Source organism: Ranitomeya imitator, chromosome 2 (genome assembly GCF_032444005.1).
Source record: "Ranitomeya imitator isolate aRanImi1 chromosome 2, aRanImi1.pri, whole genome shotgun sequence".
Taxonomy (NCBI): Eukaryota; Metazoa; Chordata; class Amphibia; order Anura; family Dendrobatidae; genus Ranitomeya; species Ranitomeya imitator.
Genome location: NC_091283.1, coordinates 666,661,300 through 666,679,837, shown reverse-complemented (window position 1 = coordinate 666,679,837; position 18,538 = coordinate 666,661,300). Strand labels below are relative to the sequence as shown.

The 18,538-nt window shown below is 41.9% G+C and overlaps 1 protein-coding gene across 4 annotated transcripts in view; it reads left to right on the top strand.

Annotated features, from left to right (window-relative positions):
* Positions 1-17,064, top strand: part of ADK (adenosine kinase) — a 390,840-nt gene extending 373,776 nt beyond the window's left edge. For all 4 annotated transcript variants that reach the window (XM_069753001.1, XM_069753002.1, XM_069753004.1 and 1 more), the window contains 2 exons: positions 10,164-10,250; positions 15,827-17,064. In XM_069753001.1, coding sequence (XP_069609102.1) covers positions 10,164-10,250; positions 15,827-15,951 — 212 coding nt within the window. In that variant the 3' untranslated portion in view covers positions 15,952-17,064. The remainder of the gene's footprint in view (positions 1-10,163; positions 10,251-15,826) is intronic.
* The last annotated feature ends 1,474 nt before the right edge of the window (positions 17,065-18,538 follow it).

Sequence of the window (18,538 nt, the reverse complement as noted above, 5' to 3'; positions counted from 1 at the left end):
CAACATTTAAAAGGTAGGTGCAGGCATGTTCAAATCGACCACAAGCCTCTGGCCTCATAGTATACCCTTTTTTTTATTCTGCCAGAAATATCCTCTGAAAAAATAACCACATCAATTTTGGACATTGTCTTGTACACACTTCTCAGCACTAGGATGAGCGGGTTCTAATAAACTTTAGTCCAAAGTTCAGTTAAGGTAGAAGAACTGTGGCCGAACTTGAACCTTAACCCAAATCTCATAAAAATCAATGGAGACTCGAACGTTGGAGCTGGAAAATCTCTCTCTCCGCTCATTTCTACTTGGCACATGACGTGAGGTATGACTATAAATGATAATTTATCTCCTCACTCCATCTTGCACTTGACCTCTTTTATAGGATGTAAAGTGAGCATAAATCACACTACAACACAGTCTACACAACACACTGCCACTCCTCATAAAACTCATGGGGTGATGCACCTCCAAATATATTATTGCACGACAGTCAAAAGGCCCCACAGTTTCTGAAATGCTATGGATTCTCTAGAGCAGTATTTCCCAAACTCCAGTCCTCGCTGCCCCAACACGTCCTTAGTATTGCACAGGTGATTGAATTATTAAGGTATCAGAAACTGCCACAGGTTCTCACCAGCGCAATACTAAGAAAATCCTTTAACCCCTTAAAAAACCCAGCTTCTATCAGTTTTGAGTTTTCGTTTCTCGCTCCCCTTCTTCCCAGAGCCATAACTTTTTTATTTTTCTGTCAGTGTAGCCATATAAGGGCTTATTTTTTGCGGGACAAGTTGTACTTTTGAACGACATCATAGGTTTTAGCATGTTGTGTACTAGAAAAAGGAAAAAAATTCCAAGTGCGGTGAAATTGCAAAAATAGTGCAATATCACACTGGTTTTTTTGTCTGGCTTTTTTGCTAGGTTCACTAAATGCTACAACTGACCTGCCATTATGATTCTCTAGGTCATTACGAGTTCATAGACACCGAACATGTCTAGGTTATTTTTTATCTAAATGGTAAAAAAAAATTCCAAACTTTGCTAAAAAAAAATAAAATTGCGCAATTTTCCTATACCCATAGCGTCTCCATTTTTCATGATCTGGGGTCAGGTGAGGGCTTATTTTTTGCGTGGCGAGCTGACGTTTTTAATGATACCATTTTGGTGCAGATTCGTCTTTTGATTGCCCATTATATTGGATTTTAATGCAGTGTCGCGGCGACAAATAAAAAAGGTAATTCTGGCGTTTCCAATTTTTTTCTCGCTACACCGTTTAGCGATCAGGTTAATCCATATTTTTTATTGATAGATCGGGCTATTTTGAACGTGGCAATACTAGATATTATGTAGGTTTGTGTTTTTTATTGTTTTATTTTGAATGGGGCGAAAGGGGGGGTGATTTAGACTTAGACTATGGTGCCGCACAAGAGGTTGGTACACAAAATGAGAATGCTTGGTCTGGGGGAAATTGTGTGTAAATGGGTTAGTAACTGGCTTAGTGATAGAAAGCAGAGGGTGGTTATAAATGGTATAGTCTCTAACTGGGTCGCTGTGACCAGTGGGGTACCGCAGGGGTCAGTATTGGGACCTGTTCTCTTCAACATATTCATTAATGATCTGGTAGAAGGTTTACACAGTAAAATATCGATATTTGCAGATGATACAAAACTATGTAAAGCAGTTAATACAAGAGAAGATAGTATTCTGCTACAGATGGATCTGGATAAGTTGGAAACTTGGGCTGAAAGGTGGCAGATGAGGTTTAACAATGATAAATGTAAGGTTATACACATGGGAAGAAGGAATCAATGTCACCATTACACACTGAATGGGAAACCACTGGGTAAATCTGACAGGGAGAAGGACTTGGGGATCCTAGTTAATGATAAACTTACCTGGAGCAGCCAGTGCCAGGCAGCAGCTGCCAAGGCAAACAGGATCATGGGGTGCATTAAAAGAGGTCTGGATACACATGATGAGAGCATTATACTGCCTCTGTACAAATCCCTAGTTAGACCGCACATGGAGTACTGTGTCCAGTTTTGGGCACCGGTGCTCAGGAAGGATATAATGGAACTAGAGAGAGTACAAAGGAGGGCAACAAAATTAATAAAGGGGATGGGAGAACTACAATACCCAGATAGATTAGCGAAATTAGGATTATTTAGTCTAGAAAAAAGACGACTGAGGGGCGATCTAATAACCATGTATAAGTATATAAGGGGACAATACAAATATCTCGCTGAGGATCTGTTTATACCAAGGAAGGTGACGGGCACAAGGGGGCATTCTTTGCGTCTGGAGGAGAGAAGGTTTTTCCACCAACATAGAAGAGGATTCTTTACTGTTAGGGCAGTGAGAATCTGGAATTGCTTGCCTGAGGAGGTGGTGATGGCGAACTCAGTCGAGGGGTTCAAGAGAGGCCTGGATGTCTTCCTGGAGCAGAACAATATTGTATCATACAATTAGGTTCTGTAGAAGGACGTAGATCTGGGGATTTATTATGATGGAATATAGGCTGAACTGGATGGACAAATGTCTTTTTTTCGGCCTTACTAACTATGTTACTATGTTACTTTATTTTTTTATTTTTACTTTTGCCATGCTTCAATAGCCCCCATGGGAGGCTAGAAGCTGGCATAGCCTGATCGGCTCTGCTACATAGGAGCGATGCTTAGATTGCTCCTATGTAGTAGATTTACTGCATTGCTATGAGTGCCGACCACAGACCGCGAGACCGCTAAGTCATCTGGGCAATTTCACAATGCATCCTGGGATTGGAAGATGGCGGCAGCCGCGCGCGTATCACCTGAGCTTCGCTGGATCCCAAGGGGTGAGTATATAACAATTTTTTATTTTAATTATTTTTTTTAACAGGGATATGGTGCCCACACTGCTGTATACTACGTGGGCTGTGTTAGATACCGCGTGGCTGCTATATACTACATAGGCAGCGTTATATACTACTAGATTGGTGCCCGATTCTAACGCATCGGGTATTCTAGAATATGCATGTCCACGTAGTATATTGCCCAACCACATAGTATATTGCCCAACCACGTAGTATATTGCCCAGTCACGTAGTATATTGCCCAGTCACGTAGTATATTGCCCAGTCACGTAGTATATTGCCCAGTCACGTAGTATATTGCCCAGTCACGTAGTATATTGCCCAGCTACGTAGTATATTGCCCAGTCACGTAGTATATTGCCCAGACACGTAGTATATTGCCCAGTCACCTAGTATATTGCCCAGCGACGTATTCAGCACAGAGCCACGTAGTATATTGCCCAGTCACGTAGTATATTGCCCAGCGACGTAGTATATTGCCCAGCCACGTAGTATATTGCCCAGCCACATAGTATATTGGCCAGTTACGTAGGTATATAACACTGCCCACGCAGTATTTAGCAGTGTGTGGACTATATCCCTGTTAAAAAATAAATAAATAATTAAAATAAAAAATAGTTCTATACTCACCCCTGGGATCCAGCGAAGCTGTGTGATGCGGCTGCCATCTTCCGTTCCCAAGATGCATTGCGAAATTACCCAGATGACTTAGCGGTCTGGCGAGATCGCTAAGTCTTCTGGGTAAGTTCGCAATGCATCTCTGGGAACGGAAGATGGCGGCCGGCGCGAGCGCATCGTCTGACGACGGAAGGTGAGTATAGCAGGGTTTTTTTATTATTATTTTTAACATTACATCTTTTTACTATTGATGCTGCGTAGTATGGAGTGGAGCGCCGGGGACACTGACTGCGGGCAGTATGGAGCGGAGCGCCGGGGACACTGACTGCGGGGAGTGCGGAGTGCTGGGTACACTGACTGCAGGGAGTATGGAGCGGGCGGCAGGGACACTGACTGCGGGGAGTATGGAGCAGAGCGCCGGGGACACTGACTGTGGGGAGTATGGAGCGGGCTAATCGGACTGTGCCCGTCGCTGATTGGTCGCGGCAGACATGACGGGCAGCTGCCGAGACCAATCAGCGACGCAGAATTTCCGTTACGGAAGTTGAGGACAGAAAGACGGAAGTACCCCTTAGTCAATTATATATATAGATATGGGCTGTGTTATGTACTGCGTGGGCTGTGCTATATATTATGTGGCCACTGTTATATACTGCGTGGGCAGTGTTATATACTACGTGGCTGCTATATACTGCGTGGGCAGTATTATAAACTACGTGGCTGCTATATACTGCGTGGGCTGTGCTATATATTACGTGGCCAGTGTTATATACTGTGTGGCTTGTGTTATATACTACGCCGCCTGTGTTATATACTGCGTGGCTGCTATATACTGCGTGGGCTGTGTTATATAGTACGTGGCTGTGTTATATACTGCGTGGCCACTGTTATATATTGCGTGGCCTGTATTAACGCATCGGGTATTCTACAATATGTATGTATATAGCAGCCACATAGTATATAGCACAGACCACGTAGTATTTGTCTGCTATATACTACATGGCTCCTTTATACTACGTGGCTTGTGCTATATACTATGTGGCTGCTATATACATACATAAATACATATTCTAGAATACCCGATGCGTTAGAATCGGGCCACCATCTAGTAGTTTAATAAAAACATTTGAGGGAAAATATTGCAGTTTGGTGAAAAAGGGTTAAAATTACTGACTCATTTTACATGTCTATAATGCATTTCCTGTATCCAGCTTATACTAACCACAAGCTGTAATGAACAGCTGTTATCCAGAAATCTGCACACATTCTTCTAACTTATGAAAGCTGATCTATGTGAGAGTCTCCAAATGCTAGATTTTGAGGCCCTCTTGGGTCAGGGAGAACCTAGACAGATAACATTACAGTAAAGTTGCAGAGTACACAGATATTCATATGCGAAAGTTATACATTTCTTAGCAGCTGTATTCTTTATTACATTGAGCTGATTAAAATCCAAAAGAATCAGTCAGAAATATTTAATCTTCTAATAAATGGTGGCAAAGCTGATTGTCTGACTGCTACGCAGCTCTGCTTATTGTTGGGTATCTAACATTCCAGTCTTCCCTTCCTGCTTATCGCTTTCGATTTGACCCAAGGACTTGTTGGCATTACCGGGTTTTGAGGTTTTGGTCTTACTAATGCTTTACAGTTTTTGTCATTTACATATTTCCGTTTAGTTATAGTCCCAAAAAAATGATTTGGTACCTTTCAAGCCAGTTAGAAAAAAGATTGACTGATCTCAATAAGAGAAAAAAAAATAATAATCTTTTAGCTATGAGACCTATTTAAATGACATAAACATAAGGAAAAGGTGGCACTCACCGTCCCTTAAAAACTCCTTTTATTGCATGAAAAATTAAAAGCATATTGCTGGAGAAATCGACCACGTAATGTACAACAGCCATTTAACAAGTCCGAGTCTCAATGGGTTCTTGAAATTCAAGGACCTGTTGAGGCTTGAAACGGTCATCATCCATTACGTATTCCATTTCTCCTGCAACCAAGTTTTCATTTTTCGTTCAATGAAGGAGTTTTTAAAGGATGGCGAGTGCCACCTTTTCCTCCTTATGTTGTTGTTGCTATAGCTGGCAGATACACCAGTGCAGCACCCAGGATCCCAGTTGTTTTGGATGTTTGTTTTTTTTTCAATGTTTTGGATTAACAGGCTAATAAGGCAACATATGGTGCCGGACCTCCTCCTCTAGAGACCTTTTGGCTAACCAATATAACATAGGTAATGTTACAAAACAAGCATTCACAACTACTTGGGTTTGTCCGGCAAGTGTGGTATTACAACTAATTTATTATCCAAGCTCATTATGTTGGTTTTTTTATATCGATGTATTACAAAATGTCTCTGAGATACATAATGTAAGTGTATAGTCTTCTTATTTATTTTTAGAGCGCCATTGATTCCATGGTGCTGTACATGATAAGGGTATACATACAAAATACAAGTAGATTACAGTGAACAAATTAACAATGGCAGAGTGGCACAGAGGGAAGAGGACCCTGCACTTGCGGGTTTACATTCTACAGGGTGATAGAGAAGGAGACAGCAGGTGGGGGATTGTGGCTGTTCTGGTAGGGGCGAGCCGCAAACGGGGTCATTCAGGAAGTAACTCTTGAAAAGATGGGTTTTCAAGTTTCGTCTTGAAGGTGGTGGATAATTGGACATGTTGGGGCAGAGAATTCCCAAGGAAAAGGGTTTTCTTGGCAGCTATTATTCATATCAGATCAGTGGAGTCTGACATTGGGCCTTCCAACATATCAGCTGTTAGCTTCAGCTAGTAACATTAGTTTCTATTCAAGGGAAGCATAGCATTGGCCGATTACCCCAAACAAGAGCAGGTGGTAATAGACAACGTATTTGTTTGTTTAGAATGCACCAATCCAGGGTTGTTTTATTTCTGTATCGGAGCAGTGCTAATAATATAAACTCACCAGGGGCTGATACAGCTTGGGGTCCCTGTGAAAGAAATGTCTGGCCCCCTCCTTTTATGGCGATATATATATCACACACCTTTACATAGTCTTAATCATATACATAGTCCTAATCTTTCATAATCACTGTCTCCTTTATCATGTATATTGCCGTCCCTTATTACACAGTTCCCTCTTTTATGTGCAGCCCCATCCCTTATTTATCAGGTTTTATAGGGCCCTGTCTTTATTACATGCCGTCCTTTCTTGTTAGATATATAATGCAATGACGGCTGATGGAGGTGACTAATCATCAGGTCACCGTCTACTCCATCAGCAGTCATTTTATATTGTAATAAGAGAGGGGACTATGTAAGGAAGAGAGCGCTGTGAATAATAAATATAATGAGAATACGTTATGTAAGGGACAGTACTGTACATAACAGCAGAGGATGCTTTATAAGGGACTGCCCCATATATAACTAGAGAGGATGGTACGTAATAAACGACGGTGTTATACGTAATAAGAGGAAACTATGTAATGAACTGTATCTAAGGACGGCGCTATATACAATAACTGAGTATACTAAGGGACTATGCTACATCCCTGTATCCGTATGCAGTGTTGGTAGGCTGCTTGCTTTTACAGCCATATTGAGCATGTTCTATATCGATCCATGATTTTCACAGATTTGTATATGGATCTATAAAACTCTACGAGTCTGTGTGCTGTCCGATTAAAAAAATAAATAAATCTGGGAGCACACAGACATATCACATGAATGTGAGAATGTGGCTTAAGGGATTTTCACTCCAAATCACACAGTGCAGATACAGAATAATATCTCCATCCAGGCACTTACCACTGATGTCTCATCTGATTAGAGTGGTTTTATGCTGTTTGTTCTCCATCTGGTTAGACCTTCATATCAACATCTCCCAGCCACGACTCGTCTTGTCACGGAGATCGTCGCAGCCCTAAAAATAACAAGGTCACATACTTTGTATACATACATGTCTTCCCCCGCACTGCACCCCACGCTACAGATATATGCCCCACTATTAATGTGCTATTAGCCATGCACCAATATAAAGTGATAAGCAGCACTGTTCCCCCAATAACGATAATCTCTGCCTCCCAATAAATATAAATTACTGGACCGCTGGAGTGGTGCTATTACTTGTTCTATAATTGTTATATATCCAAAGGAAAAGGAAGTACCAACCAAATATAAAATATTAAATATTTTATTGATAACAATTAAAACAAAATAATAAAGAATATACACTATGCAAGGAAAAAATGGGAACAAGGCAGAGTAACCCTAGAGCAATCCATATAAAGGTTAAATAACCAGGTACATATACATAAAACGAATCATGTCCAATAAATAATAAGAATATATACACCAGCAGGCTCAGAGTTCATAATAGTCAATACAACACTACAAAAGGGTCCATATACCTACATGTATGTGTTGGTATAGCTCATAAAGACATGTAAGTCAATAGTCCCGTAGTAAATAAGGGGCATGAAGGGTTAATGAGGTGTGCCAGAGACGAGAGGCTACACCACAAGAGAAAGACTACTAAAGTGTCAGTGCATTACAGGCTATAATGGCAATATCTTGTTATAAAGGCACAGATGATTGGCCTCGGGGAGACCAAAACATCCAACACCGCGGAGACACCATCATGTGTTTCTCAACGCAGTGATTCCAGAACACTGCCCCCATCCCTTATGGGAAATATGCAGATGCATGTAAAGAAGCTGCGGAGACACCATCACGTGTTTCTCGACGCAAGCAGTGAATAGCCAGGCCTTTCCCCGGGAAGGAACAACCACGGGAAGGGCAGCATCCTATGAAGGAAAGCCACCTATGCCAAGCATGGTATCCATCCACAGACAGCTGTTTTGGGGTTTTTGCCCCTCATCAGTGTGGAGTAGGAATCTGGATATTAGGAGCAGTGCCTAGTAAAAAGGCTATAAAGGCACAGATGATTGGCCTCGGGGAGACCAAAACATCCAACACCGCGGAGACACCATCACGTGTTTCTCAACGCAGTGATTCCAGAACACTGCCCCCATCCCTTATGTGAAATATGCAGATGCATGTAAAGAAGCTGCGAAGACACCATCACGTGTTTCTCGACGCAAGCAGTGAATAGCCAGGCCTTTCCCCGGGAAGGAACAACCACGGGAAGGGCAGCATCCTATGAAGGAAAGCCACCTATGCCAAGCATGGTATCCATCCACAGACAGCTGTTTCGGGGTTTTTGCCCCTCATCAGTGTGGAGTAGGAATCTGGCTATTAGGAGCAGTGCCTAGTAAAAAGGCTATAAAGGCACAGATGATTGGCCTCGGGGAGACCAAAACATCCAACACCGCGGAGACACCATCACGTGTTTCTCAACGCAGTGATTCCAGAACACTGCCCCCATCCCTTATGTGAAATATGCAGATGCATGTAAAGAAGCTGCGAAGACACCATCACGTGTTTCTCGACGCAAGCAGTGAATAGCCAGGCCTTTCCCCGGGAAGGAACAACCACGGGAAAGGCAGCATCCTATGAAGGAAAGCCACCTATGCCAAGCATGGTATCCATCCACAGACAGCTGTTTCGGGGTTTTTGCCCCTCATCAGTGTGGAGTAGGAATCTGGCTATTAGGAGCAGTAAGCACAATGCACCAGCCCATTTCCCCTAACTCCAAGATGGGCAACACTCCAGAGATACTAAATACATACTGATAGTGAAGTTATTAGACTTCACCTAATCAAGAAGCGTTTAAATTTAAAACCAATAACTTCATTAACACAAAAACCACAAACATATTAAAAAATGCCTCACAATCAAGATTGGTGAAATAAAACAGAGATCAGCTCAAAAGTCGGCAGAACACATACATCTTGTGATATTATGCGTATGGCATATGCTACCCCACAATTGGGATGGCCACATAGCTCTAATAGATTTACAATGGCGGTACAGACTGTATATATTAGGGACCGTCTAAAAGTGCCGAAGCACACTGTATACTCCTGTCCCCTTACCGCAACCGGCCAGGAAAAATCGTGAGGGGGAGCTAAAATTACTTCCCCACTTCAGGAGCAATTGCCCAATACAGATACAGCGTGGATAGACCTTGTATCCATATAAAACCACTGGCCCGATCACCAGGGATAACCCATATCACCTGCATGTATCACCCGACACATCCCCAGGTCCGGTGTAAGGAAGGTATACAAACCTGACAGGAAAATCCCCACACAATCCCCTATAGCACCTCCCGCACGGCCCACATATGTCACACAAACAAAGTCAAGAGATCATGGTATGGTCTCATACATATTACCTCTCTGTGTTCGCCGCAGTCCTAGCCTCGTGGCACGCTGAGCCTCCGTAACCCCGACGCGCGTTTCGCATCTGCTTCCTCTATATTATGCGTTTGATTTTACCTATAGCTCGCCTTTGTCCTATATCCTTGTGCATAGGCTCCACATTTGCACATGCATTGGCACTTTATTTATATCTAACATGCCATTTTAAAAAAATGCGGAGAGCACTAGGATGTGTCACACAGCTGTGTGAATGTAGCCTTAAAGTTGTGGTTCTTTCTGCTGAGTGGTTTTCATAGGTCTGATACATCCTGAATTTCCAATAAACACATGGCAAAGTCCTGGATAAACCTTTCTACTTGATAAATTGCTTTCATTGACATGCCATGTGGGTATGATCCACATTAATTATGGTGATATAATGACAATTTGTTTTCTCTCCAGCTGATGAAGTTGTGTCATTCCCTGTGTTAGAAATTGACCAGAGTAAAATTGTGGACACCAATGGAGCAGGGGATGCTTTTGTTGGAGGTAAGTTACTTTTCTTTTGTGATTTTATTCTAATTTTAGATTCATTTTTTAAATTCTGTTTTTAAAGGATCTGTAACAAAAAAGCCTTACATGCTGACTTTGCTTCTATGGTAGAATATCTATTTTCCGCATGTCATGGCATGATGCTGTACTAGAATATGTCAGGGTGCGGTACAGACTCTGCTTGTGTATATGAGCAATACTGATTGGTCCCAAATGACAATGTGTGCTCTAAGGCCGGATATACACATCCATGTGTATCGATACCGTGATGTGCAGACTGACCTCGGATCTCCAACCAGACCTTGACGGCCTTATATATGACTACAAGGCCGCTGTGTTTTGGTTGGGAGACCTGCGACCAGGCCGTGACACATGGATGTGTGAATGCAGCTTTAATAGCACAGAAGGCACTTTGTAAATGGTGGGGCTTCACAGCACATATGATCCTTACCAGTACTACAAAATGTTAAGAGAGGATTTTGTGCACATCAAGGCCTCATTCAGACGTCCGAATTTTTCACGTATGATAAAATTGGATCAATTATTCCGATCAGAGTTTTATTAGAGTGTAATTTGAGCGTCCTCCGATTTTCTCGTATGTAAAATTTTAAAAAATCTACTTTTCTCCTCCATTTCCATTGTGACAGTCCGTGAAATTCGGACCACACTTAGATGTAATCCGAAAGAAGCTGTTTTTTTTTTTTTTTTTTTTTTTTTTTAACGGACCCATTGACTTGCATTGCCGATTTTTATTTGACTCTCAGGTCAAAATCAGATGTGTCTCCAATATTTTCCGTGCACCACTCAGTCATAGGAAAAAAATCAGACATGTGAATGGCTTCATAGATTATTATAGGCATGAGTGCTATCCTTGAAAATTATAGCTAGCACTTGTTCACATAAAATGGACATCTGAATGAGACCTGACGTGAAAAAAGACTTTAAAGAGTACCTATATGCAAATTGCCTCTTCAGAGAAAAAGAGGACTTGAACTATAGCGCCACCTGTTGGAAGTAGCGATCCTACAAGTCACAATCAACCCTTTAACGAGTCGTGCAATATGACTTAAGGTACCGTCACACTTAGCGACGCTGCAGCGATACCGACAACGATCCGGATCGCTGCAGCGTCGCTGTTTGGTCGCTGGAGAGCTGTCACACAGACCGCTCTCCAGCGACCAACGATCCCGAGGTCCCCGGTAACCAGGGTAAACATCGGGTAACTAAGCGCAGGGCCACGCTTAGTAACCCGATGTTTACCCTGGTTACCAGCGTAAAAAAACAAACACTACATACTTACATTCAGCTGTCTGTCCCTTGCCGTCTGGTTCCTGCACTGACTGCTGGCCGTAAAGTGAAAGTGAAAGCACAGCGGTGAGTCACACAGCGGTGACTCACCGCTGTGGCTGTGCTCTGCTTTCACTTTACGGCCAGCAGTCAGTGCAGGAACCAGACGGCAAGGGACAGACAGCTGAATGTAAGTATGTAGTGTTTGTTTTTTTACGCTGGTAACCAGGGTAAACAGCGGGTTACTAAGCGCGGCCCTGCGCTTAGTTACCCGATGTTTACCCTGGTTACCAGTGAAGACATCGCTGAATCGGTGTCACACACGCCGATTCAGCGATGTCTACGGGGAGTCCAGCGACGAAATAAAGTTCTGGACTTTCTTCCCCGACCAGCGATCTCCCAGCAGGGGCCTGATCGCTGCTGCCTGTCACACTGGACGATATCGCTAGCGAGGACGCTGCAACGTCACGGATCGCTAGCGATATCGTCTAGTGTGACAGTACCTTTAGGATAAAAGCCAAATCAGTATCTCAATTCGCAGACACTGTGTTTGGGGCTGTTGGCCCTCGTCAGTGCGAAGCATGAGAACTGATTTGTCTAGGTGAGAGGCTCTGGCTGGGGTCTAAGGGGTAACGTTTCTCCTTGTGGAGAGTGACACCAGCTCTGGCTTGTCAAGGTAAGGAGGCTTATTCACCGTGCAATGCTCCTCTGGGAAATTTAATATGCAAATTGTCTCTTCAGAAAAAAGAGGACTGTCACACATCTGCAGCAGCCCTTTTTATTTAATAAACAGTGGATTATTTGTCTATATATAATAACGTAATAAAACTGCTCAGAATATTCCCTAATTTCTCCCAAAAGGGTCTGAACTTCTTGCAAAGTAATGCATAAACATCCAGGTTATGGGATCACAACCCTCTGCGGCTTCTCTCATAGTGAAAGAGCCAGATCTATGGGGACCTCGCTCTTTCCACTAGCCCAGTGCTGCCACATACTTTATTAAGCTTTACTGAATGGTAACTGCTCTAATGATGTTACTGGTCTGTAAGAGCCAAGTAAAGTACACTACAGCTCTGCTCTAGTGAAAAGAGCAAGATGTCACTTCCACTGCAGGAACAGCCACGGAGGCTTGAAGGATTCTAAACTTCAATCCAGCTTTGCTAGAAAATTCGGCCCTTTCAGGGGACAACTTCTAAGTTGTTTTGTTGCTATATCATATTCAAACAAATTGCCAGTATGGGGCTCCCCACTGCTTACTACATAAAAAGCACAGCTCCAGGTTGGTGATGGGTACACTTCAAGTGCTCTCCACTCGTTCTGAACACAAAATGGGTTATATGAAATGTTAATGTTTTTTTCTTTATACCATGGTATGTGATAAATAGTTTCATTGTTTTTAATGTTGAAGGTAGCCTTAAGTCCATAGAGTTCCAACTATAGTCTAATATGTTGATCTAGAGGAAGGCAAACACCCAATGGGTTAGACATTAATAGCGCCATATTAGGGGAAAATTCCATCCTGACTCCATACAGCAATCAGACTACTTCCCTGGACCAATGCCCATCACAGTATCTACTACCCATAGCCTATATTATTATACTTATCAACAAAGGCATCCAATACTTTCTTGAATTTTAGTAGGTAGTGAATCACCAATTACAACATCACGTGGCAGAGAGTGCCATAGTCTGACTGTTCTTACGGTAAAGAATCTGCGTCTGTGATCATAATTCCACCTTATTTCATCTAGACGTAGAGAATGCTGCTTGTCCTGCTGCAGGCCTAGGTGTAAAAATCTCATTAAAAAGATCTCTGTACAATCCCCTCATATATTTGTATAGTGTAATAAGATCACCCCTGATCCTTTGTCTTTTTCCAAATGAATAAACCCCCATTTAATAACCTGTCTTGGTATTGCAGTCTACCCATTCTATTAATAACCTTGGTTGCTCTTCTCTGCACCCATTGTAGTTCAGCTACAGTGGCATGTAAAATTTGGGCACCCCGGTCTAACTTTGACCAAGGTTTCGGATCTTAATTAGCCTTTTAGTTATTGTTTGTTCACGATCATCGTTAGGAATGGCCAGGTGATGCAAATTTCCCAGCTTTATAAAATCCTAGCCTCTAATATTGTGCCAAGAAAAAGCAGCCATGGGTTCTTCGAAGCAGCTGCCTAGCACTTTGAAAATGGATGCCCACAAAGCAGGAGAAAGCAAATCATTTTCAGGTCGACCTTTCCTCAGTTCAAAATGCAGTATTTCTCCCAGAAAATTACACATTTTGCAATACACGTTTACTTCCTTTGTGTGTATTGGAACAACACACAAAAAAAAACAGAGTAAAAAGGTACAGTAAGTTGGACACAACCCCAAGAATGGGCCTTTCCAAAATTTTGCATAAACAACTTTGTAGTTGACTCAATCTTTGCATCGTGTGTTTGTGTGTGCCACACTAAACATGGAGAATAGAAAGAGAAGACCACTATCTGAGGACTTGAGAACCAAAATTGTTGATCAATATCAACAATCTCAAGGTTACCATCTCCAAAGATCTTAATGTTCCTTTGTCCACGGAGGATGTGAACTAAATTAAATGCTATGGCAGGAGACCCAGGAGGGGTCACAGAGACACTGAGGCATAAAAAAGCTAGATTGCAGTTTGCCACTTGAGTAAGCCAAAATCTTTCTAGGAAAGCGTTTTCTGGACAGATGAGACCAAGATAGTTTTATTGTTTTGTTTTTTTTTTAGGAAAACTGCGTAGCAAAAAAAATAAAAACATTAAAATGCAATAACTGGCAGTCAAAGATCATATCTACACCAAAATCGTATCAATAAAAACGTCAGCTCGACAAGCCCTCACCCAGCCCCAGATCCCGAAAAATGGAGACTCTACGGGTCTCGGAAAATGGTGCAACTTTTTTTTTTTTTTTTTTTACTAAATTTGGAATTTTCTTCACCACTTTAGATACCAAACATTATAGATTGGTTTTTTTTTTATCTACGAACTTGTAATGACCTGGAGAATTATAATGGCAGGTCAGTTTTAGCATTTAATGAACATGGTAAAAAAATAAATAAAAAATGTGGAATTGCACATTTCTTGCAATTTCACCGCACTTGGAATTTTTTCCCGTTTTCCAGTACACGATATGGTGAAACCAATGGTGTTGTTCCAAAGTACAACTCATCCTGCAAAAAACAAGCCCTCACATGGTCATATTGCCGGAAAAATCAAAAAGTTATGGCTCTGGGAAGAAGGGGAGCAAAAAGCAAAAACGAAAATGGTCTGTGGGGTGAAGGGGTTAATGTATAATGCGAATTCTGCAGTAACATTTGGACTTAATAACCTTTTAGATGGGGTGACCACTAATTATTGCCCAGTGTAAAATTGAAAAATGATCTTATTGGTTGTACATGCGACATAAAACCTTTTCTTCAGCACAATACCTCCCATGAACAGGAATGCATCTGTTACTTGTGCCAAAAAATGAAAGCAGGGAAAGAACAATTACTGAAGAAACCAATCAATTTTCTGTATTACAATTAAGAGCATTCTACCATTCTATCAGATTGTTTGTAGTTATTATTTTATCTGATTATTTTTATTGAGATAATTGTGTAATTGGTCATTTTTTGATTTGGATTTTTTTAAAGGGAACCTGTCACCTGAAAAAACTCCATTAACCTGCAGATATGGTGTTAATCTGCAAGTTAATAGCGTTGTGAAACTGCCTGGCGCCGTCACTTAGACTTATATCCAAGGGAGGAAATTAGCTTTATTTTCCCCGGCAGTGTTCAGTCACGGCACTTTTCGTCCCTGCTCTGTATATCGAAAGTGGCGGCTGTAACCGCACGCTACTGACACTGGCTCCGCATTAAGGCCGACTATCAGTGCAGGGGGCGCTGTTATAGCCGCTGGTCTACATATACAGAGCGGTGACTAAAACCACGCTGCCCCCATGAATGAAATCGGAACGCTGTGTGGGGGGGTGGGGTGTAGTAAAGATAACCACACTGCCGGGAAGAAATTAAAGTGACTGCGCCAGGCAAGATCACAACGCTACTAACGTGCAGAAAGTTAATAACTGTTTTTGAGGCAAGCTGCATTTCTTGTGTCTTTCACGATATCCTTTTAGTATTTTTTTCATATATATATTAAAGCACTTTGCTACTGCTAACACACCTCCATTTTTTCCATGGTTTTTTTTGTCTTTGTAATGTAAACTCAGACTATTGTAGACCCATGAGCTTCAATACTAAAGGACAACTTATGTTTTCTTTACAGGTTTCCTCTCTCAGTTGGTGTCTGACAAACCCACAGAGGAGTGCATTAGAGCCGGCCATTATTCTGCTAATGTAGTCATCAGACGGGCTGGTTGTACTTTCCCAGAAAAACCAGATTTCAAATAAATAAAGGGAGAAAAATAATGAGCCACATGCCCTGAAGACCCTACTTCCACAATCTCCTTTTCACCGACCGATAAAGGAAACTTGTATTTGTTTTTTTGTCTGTAACTTCTAGTAAATTGTACTATGTTCTCTCCCCCATACCGCTCTACCTCTGCACCATTGCCTCTTGTCCAGTATTTGGGGAGGGAAAAGTAAAAAAAAATTCACGAACATAAATTGAACGTGATGATTTCAAAGGATGTTTCAGATGAGATGTTTAGTTTATCCTTTGCACATGCTGTAAATGTAAGTTGGAGGTGCCCCCTCTGGGACTCCCACCTGAAAGGAGAGCTGGTTTTGCACCACTCGCATTTGAGGCAGCACCTTGATTTGCAAAAGTGGGATCATGGGACCCCAGTTTTCCTGCTGTATGATTATGCCCAACTACCAGAACTGTGGCATATCCTGTGGTCATAAATGTCTTTTGGTAGTAAAAAAGCTTAAACAGATAACACGAAGCCAGATTTTTCTGTAACATCATCCCAGTTCTGCATTGCTAAATGCTGTTTCAGAAAATCCCCATAGGCTCAATAACACCGGTGAATGGCATTTACAGTTCCCATATATTCAGTGCAGAATTGGCATCTTCTGCCACCATCTCCCAACGTGCATGGATTTCATTCTGGTGCTGAATGGCCCGGTCTGTGAACACATGAAGACATGATGAACGATGCAGAGCTTAGACCAATTTTCTAATCCAATTACTTTCTATCATCGGTGTCCTCAATGTAAGCTACGGATGATTTTTGTCATGTTCTCTTTATTTAAATATGGTGCAAATACTGTCAGCATCAGGTACAGAATTATTCAAGCAGGATTGTCTTGATTTATTAAACATGGTATGCCAAAATGTATTTTAAATCCCAGCATGGTCGATAGATGTAACGCCATCTTTAAGCGGGGGCTATTCTCTATTGCAGTGTTTGGATAAAAACGCACAGTTTATTAACTTTGACAAAAGCTTTTCTCTCTTTTCCTCCCCGTTCCCTTTTTATTAGTATGTGATGTTGGCACAGTCTCTGTAATACAATGTGTAATTTGATACTGACAAATAAACAGAAATTACTTATATAATTTCTCCTTCTTGGCTTCTTTTTACATGACACTTGCAAATTCTAACAGGATTTAGTATTTTGTTAAAATTCTCTGTGTCAGGATTAAATGTAGAAACAAGTAAATAGAGGGGATATTTCAGAATTTTATTTTGGTGATATAACATATGCTTCTCCGAGAATGTTCAGTGAAGAGCACTATACTAGTGCCACCCTATCCTGGGCTCGATAAAACAATTTCATGCTAGGAAATCAGAAAATCCATGCATATTTTCACACAATAACAAAATAATGCCCGCATCGCATATGTATCCATAGTATGCAATGTGTGCAGCTAGAGTGTTTCTAATTCTGCTTCTACAGTAGCTTTTGCAGATCCCAGCTTAGGGGCCCCTTACACCATGAATGATCGTTTGGCCAATGGTTCGGCAGGCAGCTAGCTCTCCTGACCGCTCCATGCAAAGAAGGGCTCTGTCTACCGAACATTCCTTTGTTCTCTACGTGACGGAGCTGTGACGGAGCTGCTGCCGTACTCCTCTGGCGACAGAACAAAAAGATAGTCGGAAATTGAAATGCTGGATCCTTATCTGCCTCGTCATCATCTGTTGAGGGAGAGCTGGTGGCTCCCCCATATACATTAAACAAGACCGGCACAACATGCAAACAGCGGGCTGCATTTGGCCCTCCAAAGGATTGCAGAGCAGAGCTGTCCGGGAGATGGCAGCACACTTTTTCCTAAATTCAAGTGTATTTGCATCTTTCAGTGGTTTTCGTTGATGTTAGTCTAATGTGGTGGGAGACCTTTCGTGTTCCATTCTGTACCTTGCAGCTCAGAATTTCACAATTCTAATTAAGCCTTTAGGTTTGGTACTAGTGTAATGGTTTTTTTTTTCAAAGGGCAGACTATTCTTTTTTATAAACTGTATGGGACTGAGTCATCAAGACTGGCACATACCAGTCTTGTTTGAGTACAAGAGGCTTTTAATTAACTAGGAGGTACATACCTCTTAACTAAGGTTGATCGAATAGCTTCGGATAAGTGCTTATCCGAATAGCTATAGCGCTTACCGAATGGCTGCATTGGTAACCATTATCGCTCCCAATAATCAGCTGTTCAGCGCCGCAGCTGAATGTGTCGCAGCTGTGTGAGTCATAACACATGCGTGGATAGCCTGTTTGTTGGACTCTTCATGCATGTGTTCTGTCACACAGACGCATCCAAGCAGCTGCGACGCTGAACAGCTGATTATCGGGAGGTTACCGATGCAGCTATTCGGTAAGCGCTATAGCTATTCAGATAAGCAATAAACAGAAATTTGCACTCTAGTGCTAAAGCATATCAATATGGAATACATGAAATATGAATAGCAATACCGCTTCTGGATACTAGGAAAAAATGAGACGCTTAGCACATAATTCAGCCAATTCATGCATGCCCAGCAACCAACGACAAGGTGGTCTCAAATCTGCTGGGTCCTAACATGTCTAGTGTGAAT